The sequence below is a fragment of the Balearica regulorum genome, chromosome W (genome assembly GCF_011004875.1).
Source record: "Balearica regulorum gibbericeps isolate bBalReg1 chromosome W, bBalReg1.pri, whole genome shotgun sequence".
Lineage (NCBI taxonomy): Eukaryota > Metazoa > Chordata > Aves > Gruiformes > Gruidae > Balearica > Balearica regulorum.
In genome coordinates this window covers 1739172-1757444 of record NC_046219.1, presented here as the reverse complement: position 1 = coordinate 1757444, position 18273 = coordinate 1739172, and the positions used below count along the sequence as shown (strand labels likewise).

The 18273-nt window shown below is 45.7% G+C and overlaps 2 protein-coding genes and 1 long non-coding RNA gene across 9 annotated transcripts in view; 1 reads left to right on the top strand and 2 right to left on the bottom strand.

Annotated features, from left to right (window-relative positions):
- The window catches only part of LOC142599232 (uncharacterized), a 537129-nt gene that overhangs the window by 291250 nt on the left and 227606 nt on the right, over window positions 1–18273 (top strand). The window lies entirely within an intron of this gene.
- LOC142599148 (SWI/SNF-related matrix-associated actin-dependent regulator of chromatin subfamily A member 2) overlaps window positions 1218–18273 on the bottom strand; it is a 686065-nt gene continuing 669009 nt past the window's right edge. For 4 of the 6 annotated variants that reach the window (XM_075738852.1, XM_075738851.1, XM_075738848.1 and 1 more), the window contains one exon: window positions 1219–1269. The gene's annotated coding sequence lies outside the window, so the exon portion shown is untranslated. Of the gene's footprint in view, window positions 1270–18273 lie in introns of all 6 variants that reach the window. The other 2 variants (XM_075738850.1, XM_075738849.1) reach the window with 1 other exon arrangement.
- Window positions 5721–18273, bottom strand: part of LOC142599154 (proprotein convertase subtilisin/kexin type 5-like) — a 287421-nt gene continuing 274868 nt past the window's right edge. Inside the window, exons 17-20 of one of the 2 annotated variants that reach the window (XM_075738888.1) lie at window positions 16676–16773; window positions 15985–16114; window positions 14821–14936; window positions 5721–6278 (exon numbers count right to left, since the gene is read on the bottom strand). In XM_075738888.1, the coding sequence (XP_075595003.1) occupies window positions 6163–6278; window positions 14821–14936; window positions 15985–16114; window positions 16676–16773 (460 nt within the window). In that variant the 3' untranslated portion in view covers window positions 5721–6162. The remainder of the gene's footprint in view (window positions 6279–14820; window positions 14937–15984; window positions 16115–16675; window positions 16774–18273) is intronic. The other variant, XM_075738886.1, reaches the window with a different exon arrangement.

Below are 18273 nucleotides of genomic sequence, written 5' to 3'. Positions count from 1 at the left end.
CATCTCTGTAAGAACTCAGGAGTACTCCAGTGTACCCAGCAAGTGTCACAGCAACAGGCTGAGGGCCCTCACTACCACCTTGTCCCTCAAAACTTGGCATGTCATCCAATGGCTTGTGTGGTGGGTTGACCCTGGCTGGGGGCCAGGTGCCCACCAGAGCCGCTCTATCACTCCCCTCCTTCTCTAGACAGGGGAGAAAAGGTACAATGAAAAAAAAACTTACGGGTCGAGATAAGGACAGGGAGAGATCATTCTCTAATTATCATCACGAGCAAAACAGACCGAACTTAGAGAGGGAATTCATCTAATGTATTACTAAGCAAAACAGAGTAGAGGAATGAGAAATAAAACCAAATCTTAAAACACCTCCCCCCACCCCTCCAATCTTCCTGGCATCAACTTCACTCCCGGCTTCAACCTCCTCCCCCACCCCCAGCGGCACAGGGGGACGGGGAACGGGGGTTACAGTCAGTTCATCACACATTGTTTCTGCCGCTTCTTCATCCTCAGGGGGAGGACTCCTCTCATCGTTCCCCTGCTCCAGCATGGAGTCCCTCTCACGGGAGACAGTCCTTCACGAACTTCTCCAACATGAGTCTCTCTCACGGGCTACAGTCCTTCACGAACTGCTCCTGCGTGGGTCTCTTCCATGGGGTGCAGACCTTCACGAGCAGACTTCTCCAGCGTGGGTCCCCCATGGGGTCACAAGTCCTGCCAGCAAACCTGCTCTGGCGTGGGCTCCTCTCTCCATGGGTCCACAGGTCCTGCCAGGAGCTTGCTCCAGCATGGGCTTCCCACAGGGTCACAGCCTCATTCAGGTGCCTCCACCTGCTCCGGAGTGGGGTCCTCCACGGGCTGCAGGTGGAATCTCTACACCCCCTCATCCTTCCTCCATGGGCTGCAGGGGGACAGCCTGCTTCACCATGGTCTTCACCACGGGCTGCAGGGGGATCTCTGCTCCGGCGCCTGGAGCACCTCCTCCCCCTCCTTCTGCACTGACCTTGGTGTCTGCAGAGTTTCTTACATCTTCTCACTCCTGTCTCTGGCTACAAAAGCTCTCTCTAGCTGTTTTTTTTTTTTTTCCCCCTTCTTAAATATGTTATCACAGAGGCGCTGATTGGCTTGGCCTTGGCCAGGGGCGGGTCCGTCTTTGAGCCAGCTGGCACTGGCTCTATCAGACACAGGGGAAGCTTCTAGCAGCTTCTCACAGAAGCCACCCCTGTAGCCCCCCCCCAGCTACCAAAACCTTGCCACGCAAACCCAACACAGCTTGTCACGGGCGAGTCTGATATTGTCTGCTACCCGTTCAAGTGTAGTTTAAAGCTCTGTCAATCAGCCCCACTAGCTTGTGAGCAAAGACCCTCTTCCTCCTTTGAGAAAGGTGAATCCCATCTGACGCCAGTGGAGACCATCGAAAAACCCAAAATTCTGGCAGTGACACCAGCCATGGAGCCATGTATTAATAGACTGGGTCCATCTCATAGATTCACAGATTCACAGATTGGTAGGGGTTGGAAGGGACCTCCAGAGATCATCTAGTCCAAGCCCCCTGCTAGAGCAGGATCACCTAGAGCATGTTGCACAGGATTGTGTCCAGGCGGGTTTTGAATATCTCCAGAGAAGGAGACTCCACAACCTCTCTGGGCAACCTCTTCCAGTGCTCTGTCACCCTCAGAGTGAAGAAGTTTTTCCTCATATGCAGATGGAACTTCCTGTGTTCCACTTTGTGCCCGTTGTCCCTTGTGCTGTCACTGGGCACCATTGAGAAGAGTCTGGCCCCATCCTCTTGAACATCTACTCTCTAAATAAACTTTGACAAGATCCCCTCTCAGTCTTCTCTTCTCCAGGCTCAACAGACCCAGCTCTCTCAGCCTTTCCTCATGAGAGAGATGCTCCAGTCCCTTAATCATCCTGGTAGCTCTCCGCTGGACTCTCTCCAGTAGATCCCTGTCTTTCTTGAACTGGGGAGCCCAGAACTGGACACAATATTCCAGATGTGGTCTCACCAGGGCAGAGTAGAGGGGGAGGATGACCTCCCTCGACCTGCTGGCCACACTCTTCTTAATGCACCCCAGGATACCATTGGCCTTCTTGGCCACAAGGGCACACTGCTGGCTCATGCTTAACTTGTTGTCCACCAGGACTCCCAGGTCCTTCTCTGCAGAGCTGCTTCCCAGCAGGTCAACCCCTAACCTGTACTGGTGCATGGGGTTGTTCTTCCCTAGGTGCAGGACCCTACACTTGCCCTTATTGAATTTCATATGGTTCCTCTTTGCCCAACTCTCTAGCCTGTCCAGATCTCACTCAATGGCAGCACAGCCTTCTGGTGTATCAGCTACTCCTCCCAGTTTAGTATCATCAGCAAACTTGCTGAGGGTACACTCTGTGCCTTCATCCAGGTCACTGATGAAAATGTTGAACAAGACTGGACCCAGGACTGATCCTTGGGGCACACCACTAGATACAGGCCTCCAACTAGACTCTGTGCCGCTTATCAAAACACTCTGAGCCCTGCCATTCAGCCAGTTCTCAACCCACCTGACTGTCCACTCATCTAACCCACACTTCCTAAGCTTGCTTACGAGGATTTTACGAGAGACAGTGTCAAAAGCCTTGCTGAATTCGAGGTAGACAACATTCACTGCTCTCCCTTCATCCACCCAGCCAGTCATGCCATCATAGAAGGCTATCAGGTTGATCAGGCATGATTTTCCCTTGGTGAATCTCTTTTTTTCGGCATCATTGCCTGCAACTGGAAGGATAGAGGAAAAAATTACCTGTGCTCCAGATTCCTTTACCAACCATCCCAAGGCCCTGAAGTCTCTCTTGATTGCCCTTGGAGTATGCGTTGCGGCTTCATCACCACCCACATGGAAGAGCAATAATGGGTAATAGTCTGAGGGCTGTACCAGGCTAGGAAGTTTCCTAGTGATGTCCTTAACCTGAGACTTAGCAGCCTTCCCTAAGAGGAGGGTCTGTATGGCATATTAGACCCTCTGTTCCCCTCAAAAGGGAGTCACCCACAACTATAACCCAACTTTTCTTCCTCATGGAGGTGGTTGTGATACTAGTGGTAGGCCTTTCTGACCTTGGCGACACCTCTGGTGTAGATGGACCATCATCCACACCATCAATTGACTGACCTTCCACATCCAGAGCCTCATACCTGTTGTACAGAGGCACCTAGGAGGGCAAGGTGGGCAAGGAGGGTGTTCACCTGTTGCCTCGAGTGTAGACTTGCCTCCATTCACTCCTTTCCTTTAAGTTACTGCCTTCTGCCTGGTGGGGGAAGGATACAGGATCCCCTTGATCTTGTGTTATCTTGTGTTTTTTCTGGTGGCTGTCCCTGTTTCTGTCTCAGGGAGAACAGAGCATGACTCCACCAGTCTATCTCTTTCTCAGCATCCCTGATGCTCCTTAACCTTTCTACTTCCTCTCGTAGGTCTGCCACCAGGCTGAGCAGATCATCTACTTGGTCACCCCTCACACAGCTGTTCTCGCTACTGCGATCAAGTACTAGTGACAGGCTCTGGCATGCCCTGCAGCCTGAGACCTGGATGGCTGCATATTTGCATGGGAGCTCTCTCTGTTTTACCACATCTGTTCTGGTGAGTGCAGAGGACATAGCTTTCTGCTGGGTGGATACCATAGCTAAGCTCCTTCTGGGAGAGTGATTACCACCAATTGAACTCACCTTTTGAGCTGGTAGGGTGATGATGCCCTTCCTGCATGCCCTTCCATACCATTCCCTGTTTGCCCACTCTGCTAGCACTCCTGGTTGCTAAAGCTCCCTAGGCTGCTTTTTTATAGGTGCGGAGGTGGCCACGGTTGCTCTGGTAATGCCCAGACCTGGTCAGCGTCTCTCATGAGAGCTGCTGGCTCCTTTCTTTCCATCAAGAAAAGTATCATTTTCTTCATGCTCAGCAGTTTCTGATTGTACTGGGTTTGTGTGGCAAGGTTTTTGTAGCAGGAGGCTACAGAGGTGGCTTCTGTGAGAAGCTGCTAGAAGCTTCCCCTACGTCCAACAGAGCCAATGCCATCCAGCTCCAAAACAGACCCGCCGATGGCCAAGGCCGAGCCAATCATCAATGGTGGGAGCACCTCTGTGATAACATATTTAAGAAGGGGAAAAAAAAACCCCAAAAAACACCAAGAGCAATTGCAGCCAGAGAGAGGAGTGAGAAGATGTGAGAAAAACAACTATGCAGACACCAAGATGAGTGAAGGAGGAGGAGGAGGAGATGCTTCTCATCTACAGGACTTCTGTAGATGAGTTGGCAATTTGGTCTCCATTCAGACTGTAGGATCAAGTGGGGCAATGAATGAGCATATCAGCTAATGCCAATCAAGGCTCTGATCCTGAAGCGGTCATAGCTGAGTCTATATGGAGTCATCTTTAATGGGAAGGACAGCCTGCCATTTGCAAGTACACAGTCCAGTGTTGTGATTTGAGGTTGACTGAATGTGTGCTTGGCAAATGAACGGGCACCAATATCTCACTGCATAAATGGCTACATATGACTGTAAACCTGATACTTTTCTCCTAAACTGAGAGCCATTAGGTATTTATGTGCCTAACCTTTTACTCCTAACCATGCAAGAGAATAGTCTCATCACAAACTCTTATGGGTGGGAAGAAGCTAATGCTATTGTACACAAAGGTTCAGACATGGATGTACTGCTGCTACATGAAAGGTGTCCTCCATGGAAACCAGACATTTCTGCTCTGATAAATCCCACCACTTAAAAAGACCCCAAAACCTCAATAAAAATAAACATCCCTACCTTCCCAATTTGTTTCAATGACTTGTATGTAGTATCAAAGTGCTCTGTGCCATAAAGCTATCTTTGCCCTTCACTAGAGATATTTTACTTATAGATTATCAACAGGAATTTAGGTTCATTTAATAGAAAAAATAAAACATGGAATAACATTGATTTTGGACAGTGTCAATTACAACAGAACTACTCTATTTTACAAATAACAACTGAACATTTTCCACATGTACAGTATTTTTTTCAGTAAAAATTAATTTGGATTTAACAATGTGTCAGTTTTTTAAAAGAAAACAGCTATCAATTTCTTCCCTATAATAGCATTAGAGGCATTTGCAAGTATCCAAACAAATTCTTTACAATCCATTACATAATTCAATCTCAATTATGAATATATATCTACATATTTTATATCTATAATATTAAACTTTGAAAGCATTAAGTTCTAGTTAATAGCATTATATTGAGAAATGAACCTCCTTACATGTTACCAACTTTTTCTGATTTTTTTAGCATATACATTACTCTCTTTTATGCAAACCAAGAGGAACAGTATCTTTTGAATTTGTTCAAACACGAACAATGGTGGGTTTTAAAAAAAGTTTATTTGAAATAGCTTTGCCAACTTTTTAATTATCATTAATTAAAAAATTTTAATTGTCAAATAAAATAAAAATCCTAGTATCTGTTAATGAGCTAGCTATCTAAAAGTCAAATCTATATGACCCAAAAAACATTTTTGCAAAGCGTATATACATACTTCATGTGATACAAAAAACAGCACACAGTAAAGTAACAAGAAACGTGTTTAGAAATTATCTTTGTTTGTAATACTGTTAAAAAAGGTGCAGAACTTAGTCTAACAACGTTTCTGATTGCTTCAGGGACTCATTTCCTGAACTTCCTCCCATCTCTATATATAGCATAGCACAGCACAAAAAAACCTGATGCAAACGTTTTTGTATTGTTTAGTTTTAATTCATGTAAATGTGTCGCATTCTTGAAATAATCTTTAAACATCTTGAAGGGGAAACAAGTAGAAAAAAAAAGGGAGAAAAAGGATCTTCAAAAAACCAGGAATAATCCTAAAGTTGACAGGAAATCAAATAATTAGTTAAACTGTAATTTTGGCATCAAATGCTTTGGTCACACAATATTGACTCTGTGATCCTGGATGCTCAGCTCTAAACACCCAGTTATTAAAGGTAGGCATGTTCTAGTTTTTCCATTTAAGTTCCAACAAACAGTTCACCATCTCCCCAGACAAAGAGGGAGAGAGGTGGCTTGCTTCTTCCCCCCCACCCATTTCTTTTTTTTTAACCTTTTTCAGTAATATGGATTAATCTCTCAGTCTACAGGAGCAGGAGGACTCTGGGAGGTGTCAGTTCACCCCTTGTGTGTACATGTTCTGCAACACAGTTGCTGAAGCACTTTCCGCTGGCACAGATTGTTCTTTTTCACCAGCATACAGAATCCTCCCTCGGCCCAGGACTCTTCCGTGGCTTCCAGAGGGAAGAGGAGAGGAAGTTGAAGATTTGGAGAGCATGTTGTGTACAATGCAGGAATATTTAATTGGTCAGACAGGCAGATTTGGTTGAAGAGACCGTTCAGAAGTAGGAAATTCAGTCCATCAAAAGGAATTTCAGTCAACAGCATTTTTTTTTCCAGGAAGAAATAGTGTGGTCCAACAGGAATGATTTGTGAAAAGTAAAAATAGATTAGAAAGACAATAATTAGAAAACAGTGATATTTACAGCAAAGGAGGGTTTTCTTCTCAGTTTGTATGAAACAAAAGAATAAAACAGTCAAATCACAGAAAAAAAATAAAACATTATCAACGGAAATGAAAATCCTATAGAATGAGTTAGGCACGTAACCAGTGCTTGATTGTCAGGCAGTGAATTGAGACCCTCCACACCTGGTAACTTACAGAAAAAAGAAAAAAAAAAAGATTTATTTTCCTTGGCTACCCTAGACTGTGGAGAGCATGTGGTGGTATCCAGTATGGTGCACTGCAATTGCCTTACAGCCCACATGTCAATGATCTCTTCCCATGGCAATTGCACAGGGAAGAGTGGGGTAAACAGCAGTGAGATGGAGCATTCTTGGTCTTATCCAAAGTAAGCATACAGGCCCATGAGTTAAGAAATAATGTTAGTTCCCACAATTTCAGTATAACCTCTCTGACTTGGATACTGCAATAAAAATGTTCAAGTGCATGGGACCTCCTCCATTCTGTTCAAGACTAAGTAGTTTTGCAAAAACATCAATACATCGTATTTCTGTGCATTTTGCTCTAATGCCACTTCATATCTGAATTCATATTCATCAACAGTATTTACACTGGGGGAAGAGCAGAGCATTTCTTTGCATGTGGCAAAAAAAGCGCTGTATAAAACATCAAAGATAAAGGTGGAAATTTCAGGCATACAAACTTCCTTCACCTGAACTCTTTCTGCTGTACATAGACTAAGAAAGTAACTTCCATCCTCAGTGATCCTTCTGCAAACTCTCTGGAGTCGCTTGAGATTGTATGTTGTACTGTTTTTGGCTGGGATAGAATTAAATTTCTTCATAGTAGCTTGTATGGGGCTATGTTTTGGATTTGTGAACCAAAACAGCATTGATGATAACATAGGGATGTTTTAACTGTTGCTGAGCAGCGCTTACACAATGTCAAGGCCTTCTCTGTTTCTCAATCTACCACACCAGCAAGTAGGCTAGGGGTGCACAAAAAGTTGGGAGGGGAAACAGCTGGGACAGCTGATCTCAACTGACCAAGGGGATATTCCGTACCATATGACATCATGCTCAGCAATAAAAGCTGAGAGGAAGAAGAAGTAAGGGAGGATGTTTGGAGTTATGGTGTTTATCTTCCCAAGTAACCATTACACATAATGTAACCCTGTTTTCCTGGAGATGGCTGAAAACCTGCCTGCTGATGGGAAATAGTGAATGAATACTTTATTTTGCTTTGCTTGCACATGCAGCTTTGCTTTACTTATGAAGCTGTCCTTATCTCAGTCTACAAGTTTTCTCATTTTTACCCTTCAAATTCTCTCCTCCATCCCATTTGTGGGGAGAGTGAGTGAGCAGCTGTGTGGTGCTTAGCTGCCTATCAGGGTTAAACCATAACACATGTACAAATGAGGACAGATTTATCCTAGCATATTAAATACCAAACTGATATGTCAAATGTTTGCACTGCAGTATTGAACTACAGTATATTACTGAGACTTTGGTTGACCAAAAGCACATAACATTAAACTTGCTTTTCATTTGTCCATCTATATCTGACCTTCTCTGGACTAGTTCTAGATTACAGTGACACTTTTTCTAATGTCCTGATATGAACAGGTCTCATGACTGGTTTACCTTTGTACCTGTAATGTGACTTTACAATGGACAGGATATTTTTCAAATTTGAAGGCCTAAAAACCATCAGGAGCTGTAAAGGTCCATAAAAACAACTCAGCCCTGCCTCTTTTTTTTTTCTTTTCTTTTGATAAAACTCTTATTAAATCCAGATGGAGTGAGCTGGACCCAAGAGTTAATGTTAGCTTTTACCACTGTGTTGGTTTTGCGTGGCAAGGTTTTGGTAGCAGGGGGGCTACAGGGGTGGCTTCTGTGAGAAGCTGCTAGAAGCTTCCCCTGTGTCTGATAGAGCCAATGCCAGCCGGCTCCAAGACGGACCCACCACTGGCCAAGGCCAAGCCAATCAGCGCCTCTGTGATAACATATTTAAGAAAGAGAAAAACAGTCAGAGAGCGCTTTTTGCAGCCGGAGAGAGGAGTGAGAAGATGTAAGAACATCTGCAGACACCAAGGTCAGTGCAGAAGGAGGGGGAGGAGGTGCTCCAGGTGCCGGAGCAAAGATTCCCCTGCAGCCCGTGGTGAAGACCATGGTGAAGCAGGCTGTCCCCCTGCAGCCCATGGAGGGAGGTTGAGGGGGTGTAGAGATTCCACCTGCAGCCCGTGGAGGACCCCACGCCGGAGCAGGTGGAGACACCTGAAGGAGGCTGTGACCCCGTGGGAAGCCCACGCTAGAGCAAGCTCCTGGCAGGACCTGTGGACCCGTGGAGAGAGGAGCCCACGCCAGAGCAGGTTGGCTGGCAGGACTTGTGACCCCGTGGGGGACCCACGCTGGAGCAGTCTGCTCCTGAAGGTCTGCACCCCGTGGAGGAGACTCACATTGGAGAAGGTCGTGAAGGACTGTCTCCCGTGAGAGGGACCCCATGCTGGAGAGGGGGAATGATGAGTCCTCCCCCTGAGGATGAAGAAGCGGCAGAAACACCGCGTGAGGAACTGACCGTAACCCCCACTCCCCGTCCCCCTGTGCCGCTGAGGGGAGCGGAGGTTGAAGCCGGGAGTGAAGTTGAGCCCGGGAAGATGGGAGGGGTGGGGGGAGGTGTTTTTAAGATTTGGTTTTATTTCTCATTCCTCTACTCTGTTTTGCTTAGTAATAAATAAGATGAATTCCCTCTCTAAGTTCAGTCTGTTTTGCTCGTGATGATAATTAGAGAATGATCTCTCCCTGTCCTTATCTCGACCCGTAAGTTTTCTTTCATTGTACCTTTTCTCCCCTGTCTAATGAAAGTGGGGAGTGATAGAGCGGCTCTGGTGGGCACCTGGCCCTCAGCCAGGGTCAACCCACCACAACCACTTTTGATGTTGGATATTTTTCACACTTTTTAACACCAGGCTTTGTTCTGGTATGATTTTTCCTGTTGCACTGTACTGTTCTAGTCGCCGAAGAGTGCAGCTCTGGTGCCAGCCCGATCTGCAGCGGAGCAGCAGATCTAGGCACACAGGGGGTTTTTCCTGACTTTCCAAAGGCAGGGAAATGCCAGGGGAACGGAAGAGACCCGCCACGAGCTGCAGCTCTCATGGGAACTGCTGACCAGACCTGGGCGTTGCCAAAGCAATGGCGCCCACCCCTGACGCCTATAAGAAACAGCCTAGGGAGCGCTAGCGACCCAGAGCATGGTGCAGCAGCTTGTGGGGGCAGGGCCTAGTCAGTCTACCTGCTCAAGAGGAGAGTCCACTGGTGGTCATCACTCTCTCATAGAAGGAGCTCAGCCATGGCGCCCACCAGGCAGAAAGCCCTAAGCTCTGTGCTCGCCAGAAGGCATGTGGTGACACAGACAGAGCTGCCACAGAAGCATGCAACCACCCAGCTCTCAGGCTGCAGGGAGTGTCTGACCTTGGCAATGGCAGGGGAAAGCAGTAGTGAGATTGGCTGCCTGAGGTGTGACCAGGTGGATGACCTGCTCAGCCTGGTGGCAGAATTATGTGAAGAAGTGGAGAGGTTAAGGAGCATCAGAGAGGCGGAGAGAGAGATAGACTGGTGGAACCAAGCTCTGCCCTCCCTGAGGCAGAAACAGGGACAGCTAACAGACCAAAGCCAAAGTGAAGGGGACCCTGTATCCTCCCCTTTCCAGGCAGAAGGCAGCAGCCTCAAAGATGGGAGTGAATGGAAACAAGTCCACGGGAGGCGAACCTTCTCCTCCTCACCCACCTCGCCTTCCCATATACCCCTGTGCAACAGGTACGAGGCTCTGGCTGTGAAAGGCCACTCGAGCGAGGATATGGATGACAGTCAAGCTACTCCAGAGGTAGCACCTAGGCCCAAAAGGCCCATGCCTCAGGTTGTGACCACCCCAACAAAGAAGAAAAGGAGAGTTACAGTTGTAGGGGACTCCCTTCTGAAGGGTACAGAGGGCCCGATATGCAGGGCCGACCCTCCTCTCAGAGAAGTCTGCTGCCTCCCTGGGGCCCATGTCAAGGACATCACTAGGAAACTCCCCAGCCTGGTACGCACCTCTGACTATTACCCACTGCTGCTCCTCCATGTGGGTGGGGATGAAGCAGAGACACGCACCACGAAAGCGATCAAAAGGGACTTCAGGCTCTTAGGGCAGTCACTGAAGGATTCGGGAGCGCAGGTAATATTCTCCTCCCTCCTTCCAGTTAAGGGCAGCAATGTTGGGTGGAACAGGTGGACGCAGTCCATAAATGCATGGCTCCGTGGCTGCTGTCAACGCCACAACTTTGGGTTCTTTGACAATGGGGCGGCCTACACGGCACCGGGCCTGATGAACCCTGATGGGATTCACCTCTCTCAAAGGGGGAAGAGGATCTTTGCCCAGGAACTAGTGGGGCTCATCGACAGAGCTTTAAACTAGGCTCGAAGGGCTTGCCAGCGACATGTTGTGGGATGATGTGCCCAGGTTGGAGGAACAGGGTGCTGGCGAGGGCCCTCGGCCTACTGCTCAGAGACATGCTGGATACACTACAGCATGCTCGAAGCCTAGAGGAGACGAGCCGGGGGCTCCAAATGCAACAGGAACCAACAGGATAACACTGGGAAGATACATCAAAAGAATTCCAGCCACTCCAGCCAATAAGTCAGCCCCATCGGGGGCACAACTGAAATGCCTCTACGCGAACGCACGGAGTATGGGGAATAAAGAAGAGGAGTTGGAGATGTGTGTGCGCCTGCAAGGCTATGACCTTATTGGCATTACGGAGACATGGTGGGATGGCTCCTATGACTGGAGTGTTGGGATGGAAGGGTACAGGCTCTTTAGGAAGGACAGGTAGGGCAGACGAGGAGGGGATGTTGCCCTCTATGTCAATGACCAGCTGGAGTGCATGGACCTCCACCTGGGGAGCATGGACCTCCACCTGGGGATGGAGGAGGAGCCAACTGAGAGCCTATGGGTGAGGATTAAAGGGAGGGATGGGGCAGGGGACATCATAGCACGGGTCTGCTACAGGCCACCTGACCAGGGGGACCAAGCAGATGAAGCCCTCTATAGGCAGATAGGAGCAGCCTTACGCTCACAAGCCCTGGTCCTCATGGGGGACTTCAACCACCCCGACATCTGCTGGAAGGACAATGCAGCTGAGCGCAAGCAATCCAGGAAGTTCCTGGAACATGTTGATGATAACTTTCTCCTCCAAGTGATAGAGGAGCCCACGAGGAGAGGTGCCATGCTGGACCTTCTTCTCACCAATAAGGAGGACCTGGTAGGGGATGTGAAGCTCAAGGGCAGCCTTGGCTGCAGTGACCACGACATGGTGGAGTTCAAGATCCTCAGGGCAGTGAGGAGGGTGTGCAGCAAGCTCACTACCCTGGACTTCAGGAGAGCAGACTTTGGCCTCTTTGGGATCTCCTTGGTAGAATACCATGGGACAAAGCCCTGGAAGGAAGAGGGGCCCGAGACAGCTGGCTAATATTCAAGGATCACCTCCTCCAAGCTCAGGAGCGATGCATCCCAACAAAGAGGAAGTCGAGCAAAAACACCAAGAGGCCGGCATGGATGAACAAGGAGCTCCTGGGCAAAGTCAAACAAAAAAAGGAAGCCTACAGAGGCTGGAAGCAAGGGCAGGTAGCCTGGGAGGAATACAGAGACACTGTCCGAGCAGCCAGGGATCAGGTTAGGAAAGCCCTGAGAGAATTAAATCTGGCCAGGGACGTCAAGGGCAACAAGAACAGCTTTTATAGGTATGTCAGTGATAAAAGGAGGACAAGGGAAAATGTGGGTCCCCTCTGGAATGAAACGGGTGACCTGGTTACCCAGGATATGGAGAAGGCTGAGGTACTCAATGACTTCTTTGCCTCATTCTTCACCGGCAAGTGCTTGAGCCACACTGCCCAGGTCACAGAAGGCAAAGGCAGGGACTGGGAGAATGAAGAACCGCCCACTGTAGGAGAAGATCAGGTTCGAGAATATCTAAGGAACCTGAAGGTGCACAAGTCCATGGGACCTGATGAGTTGCATCCATGGGTCTTGAGGGAACTGGCGGATGAAGTGGCCAGGCCACTCTCAATCATATTTGAGAAGTCGTGGCAGTCCGGTGAAGTTCCCACTGACTGGAAGAGGGGAAACATAACCCCCATTTTTAAGAAGGGAAAAAAGGAAGACCCAGGGAACTACAGGCCGGTCAGTCTCACCTCCGTGCCTGGCAAGATTATGGAGCAGACCCTCCTGGGGACTATGCTCAGGCACATGGAAAATAAGGAGGTGATTGGTGACAGCCAACATGGCTTCACTAGGGGCAAATCCTGCCTGACAAATTTATGGCCTTCTATGATGGGGTGACAGCATTGGTGGAGAAGGGAAAGGCAACTGACATCATCTACCTGGCCTTGTGCAAGGCATTTGACACTGTCCCACATGACATCCTTGTCTCTAAACTGGAGAGACATGGATTCGATGGATGGACCACTCGGTGGATAAGGAATTGGCTGGATGGTCGCACTCAAAGAGTTGTGGTCAACACCTCAATGTCCAAGTGGAGAACAGTGACGAGTGGTGTTCCTCAGGGGTCAGTACTGGGACCAGCACTGTTCAACATATTTGTCGGCAACATGGACAGTGGGATCGAGCGCACCCTCAGCAAGTTTCCTGATGACACCAAGCTGTGTGGTGTTGTTGACACGCTGGAGGGAAGGAATGCCATCCAGAGGGACCTGGACAGGCTGGAGAGGTGTGCCCGTGCGAACCGCATGAAGTTCAACAAGTGCCAGGTCCTGCACATGGGTCGGCACAATCCCAAGCATGACTATAGGCTGGGCGAGGAATGGATTGAGAGCAGCCCTGAGGAGAAGGACTTGGGGGTGTTGATTGATGAGAAGCTCAACATGAGCCAGCAGTGTGCGCTTGCAGCCCAGAAAGCCAACCGTGTCCTGGGCTGCCTCAAAAGAGGCGTGACCAGCAGGTCGAGGGAGGTGATCCTGCCCCTGTACTCCGCTCGGGTGAGACCCCACCTGGAGTTCTGCGTCCAGCTCTGGGGGCCCCAGGACAGGAGAGACATGGAGCTGTTGGAGGGAGTCCAGAGGAGGGCCACGAAGCTGATCAGAGGGCTGGAGCACCTCTGCTCTGAGGACAGGCTGAGAGAGTTGGGGTTGTTCAGCCTGGAGAAGAGAAGGCTCCGGGGAGATCTAATTGTGGCCTTCCAGTACCTGAAGGGGGCCTACAGGAAAGATGGAGAGGGCCTGTAGTGATAGGACAAGGGGTAATGGTTTCAAATTGAAAGAGGATAGATTTAGATAAGATATTAGGAAAAAATTCTTCACTGTGAGGGTGGTGAGGCACTGGAACAGGTTGCCCAGAGAGGTTGTGGAGGCCCCCTCCCTGGAAGTGTTTAAGGCCAGGTTGGATGAGGCTTTGGGCAACGTGGTCTAGTGGAGGATGTCCCTGCCCGCGGCAGGGGAGTTGGAACTAGATGATCTTTGAGGTCCCTTCCAACCCAAATCATTCTATGATTCTATGATTGCATCGATTGCACCGATCCTTCCCTCTCCCACTAGCCCCCTTTTATGGTGAGCATGATGTCACATGGTATGGAATAGCCCCCTGGCCAGCTTGGATCATCTGTCCTGGCTCCTTGTGAAAATTATCTGTCCTAGCCAAAACCAGGATATTCACATAGCAACGCTTTTAGTGAAGCATGACATTATCTAAGTGTTTATATAACTGTGACATTTGAAAGGAATGAATAGTAGTGAATAATTAAGTCAGTTCTTTCCAGTAAAAATGATATCTTGGTTGCCTGAGAGAACTTGAAGAAAGTTCAAGTCTCTCTCACAAACTGAGTGCTTCCTATTGAAATTCATTTTTTTCCTCTTGCTACTCTTTCACATCATTCAAGCAATAGTACAAATACTTAAAATAATTTTTACTTATCAGCATTTTCACAGTTTAAAATGGCAAAATATAGAAATGTGATCTTATTGACAGTACACTAGCGTCTTCATATAAAAATTATTTTGAAAGCAATGACTTTTAAAAAACAGATAATGAAGGAAAAGTAGGTAGTTGCAAAGGGGGAATTATTTTTTGAAAATTCAGGTAACGTGTGACTAATCCTATTAATACACACTAATGTAGTTTTCTCCTTTTTATAAACCTGAAAACATTAAGAAATAATGTTGACCTCAGATCAAGAATATAATAAAAGCAAAACTGAACCAACTCAATACATATAAAAGAACCTAGAAGTGATAAAATGGATCTTTTCAGAGAATTGCACTCACCATCCTTGCAGATTGTTCCCACTACGCAGACACCAGCATCTAGGTTAAAGCCGCTTGGACAGCTTGTACAGTTTTTGTCTCCTTGACCACTGCATTCCAAACAGCTGGCATCACACCTGAAAGACAGCAGCAGAGGTTGGCCTTATGGCCACTCACCAAATGCAAGAGTTCCCAAGATACCTCTTGTTTACTGCAAAGGACTTGTTTGCTGTTTCCAACTGTATCAGCTGTTATATTAAATCATAACAACAACAACCACCACCACCTACTCCTGCAACCCAGTCCTGCTTCTTTCTTCCAGCTACTCTTTATTCACTTTTTTTTAATTAAATAGATGCATTACTCTAGCATTTTGGAATTATGCAGAAGTAATCAACAAAGATATTAAATGGATTGGGTATCCATGCAAGGGTTGAGCTTAAAACCAGAGAAAGGAAAAGACTGGCCTGCTGCCTAGTCCTTTCATCACCCTTCTGGCTGCATAATATTTTGTCTATTGATTGCATTTTTTGTGGAAAAAATCTAACAAATTGTGATTCTGTTCCTGCCCTGAACTCAATGCAAGCCAATAATAAATTATTCCAAAGGGCATGTAGCATGTAGTATTTGTTTAAGGAAAAACAAAATAGAAAAAAATGTCTCTTCCTTGTATACCACAACCTTGTCCAAGACATCCACCCATTTGTACACTGAGTCAGATGAGCTATTCTGGACACTAGCCTGATATTATTTGTGTCATGTTTGTGTCTGTGCAGCTAAATAGTTCAAATGATGCTTATGAATACCAATTAATTTGCAGTTAAAAATCCGAGTTTGACTTTTTTGGTTTGTTATTGAGAAACACAGCTCCTCTGCTAGATCTGTATATTCTACATTCCTATGCATATCTACTCAGATTGTCACTACAAGCTTTTTAAAGTGGACACACATATCTGCACAAGAAAAAACCACTTTTTAAAGACCTGCATGAATATAACTGACATTAAAGTAAATAAATAAATACCCTTTTCCTTCCTTTGCTTAGTATGCAATATATTTTTCCTGTTTTGTTATGTCAACAGTTTTATGTTCTCATAACTATTATTTATCTTTTCATACACAATAATAACTAATATGCTGCCAAACATTAGAAACATATATTAGCCACTGAAGAACTGATCATACCTTTTGCAGGTTTTGTATCTACTTTCAGTAGAGTGATCAAGGTAATAACCACTACTACAGGATTGCACACATCTTCCATCTTCCATAAAATAACCCTGTGTGCAGTTTATACAGGCATCTACTCCAGCACCTTAAACCAGAGAGAAAATACACTATTACTGGCTAGTTCCTGCTATTGTATAACAGACACCATCTCTAACTGTAACAAAAGTTTATAATAATTTTAGAAGCCATGTTCTACTTACCTTACTTCCTTTCTGCCACTATGTATTGCAAACAGTAATATCAAGCAATAAAGATACATGGTTAGAATAAACTACGTAATTTCAGAATAAACTACATAATTTCTGTATCTTTTTCCAAAAGAATAGGATATTGGTAGTTCTAAAGCTGTCACAAAATCTATCAATCATTCTTTTTTTCCAGAAAGAAAATGGAAGGCATGATTGGAAATTAGAATGAGCTCCATTAAAAGCAAAGAAATTACTGTATGTGCAATTTGAACTAGAAAATGTAGATTTTCATATTAGCTGAATGTCTGCCATATTTAATATATATTAAAGAACTACCAAGAGAATAAAAATTTTACATATCAGGATTCATGCTGTACTGAAACTATGTATAGTAAAATAAAATGAGAGGTAAAAACATAGAGGAAAGAAAAAAATGCAAATAAATGTCAGGGAGGTACCTGCACATGTTGCACAGGAATGGTGACACGGTTCACATTCCCTACCATTATGATATTTTCCTTCTTCACAGTGGATAGCACATTTGGTGCCATGCAAACTATTGTAAAAAGGAAAAAAAAGCACAGTGCTTGAGCTCTGAGCAGATAACAGCAACAGAAGACAAAAAGCTCATTCACGAATCAGTAGTTCTCTTTTAATAAAAGAACAACTCAAATATTAGGGTTCACCAGCTTCTTTAATTGGTCATATTTTATAAATTTAGAGATGGTAATCATTTCAAGTGGGGATGAAATGCAGTTTTGCCTATGGTGAAATACAACAGCTGTTTACAAAGTCATAGTAAATACTACCAAGTAGTAGAGGACAGAAAAAATAAACAATGCCAAAGAATACTGAAAAATCAGGCATGTAAAACACAATTGCCCATGAGGAATTCGGCACAGAGGCAGCACCATTGCATTAAAAAAGATGCTAAATGACTTGTTAACAAGATCTCATGCTTGCTTCTCTTGAAAGACCAGCAGCATCTCCTGATCCCACACAACAGCACAGGCTAAGAATAGATTCACAATGAAGGTAATCATCTCTTTCTTCAATAGCAGTTTTCTTTCACATGTCTTCACTGAATACCAGTTCTGCATAGGTTGGGAGATTTGTCAAGATTAAAGCTAGAGGTATTCTGCCTGCAGGCACTTTTGAGTAATAGTATAAAATAATGAGTAACAGAAAAAAGGATAGCATAGAGTCACATTTCCATGCTTCTCTCTAAGTAGCTTTCATGTTATAAGGTGCCTAGAGTGGGGGGGGAGGGTTCTTAAGCTAGGACTTCTGTGACACGTTTGCCATCTTCTGTGGAATCTCAGCTTTCATCCAATTTAGCCATATCTCTACAAATGCCCTGTAGTTCTAGGGAGTACCACCCAACATGGTTGTTAATCTTCTTTTACAGACTGGATCCAATAAAGATTGTGTGTGCTCAGCACCACTGGAAATTTTAGGAGTGCATACTGATCAGTGCAAACTGATCCCAGTGTGGAAAGAAAAATAGTTTAAATTAGTAATTCAACAAATGCAGCAAAACCTGCTTGACTTATTTTTCCTCAGCCACACATCTCAAAGTACTTGACAAAGCAGGTAGAATTATGTTTTTACAGATGGGAAAAACTAAATATTTGCACAAGTTTAATTAATGGGCTAATAACAGGATCAGAACTCAAATCCAGGTCTCCCAAGTCCCATCCAGTGCCCTGCCCATAGATAACTCTGCCAAGAAAGTGCAGCAAGTGTTGAACAACTGGGGGATATGAAATGTATGTCCTGCAAGGCTCCATTTGTCACATTCACACAGTATTCTTTATAAACGTTACCAAAATCTGTCTCAGCTTACTAATATTGCCCAAGAAAACATGAAATTTGGGTTCTTCTCAGGTATGTTTTTTCCCCTTCAGTTTCTCTTTCTCTTCTCACGCAGAATAGACTTGTCTCCTTTCTTCAATGTTGCTATAAGCTAATGTTTGTGTTAATTGACAGGGAAGTACATAATCTCATTTCCTGAGAAATAAAGAAAATGTGGGCATAGCTTTTTTTTTTTTTTAGA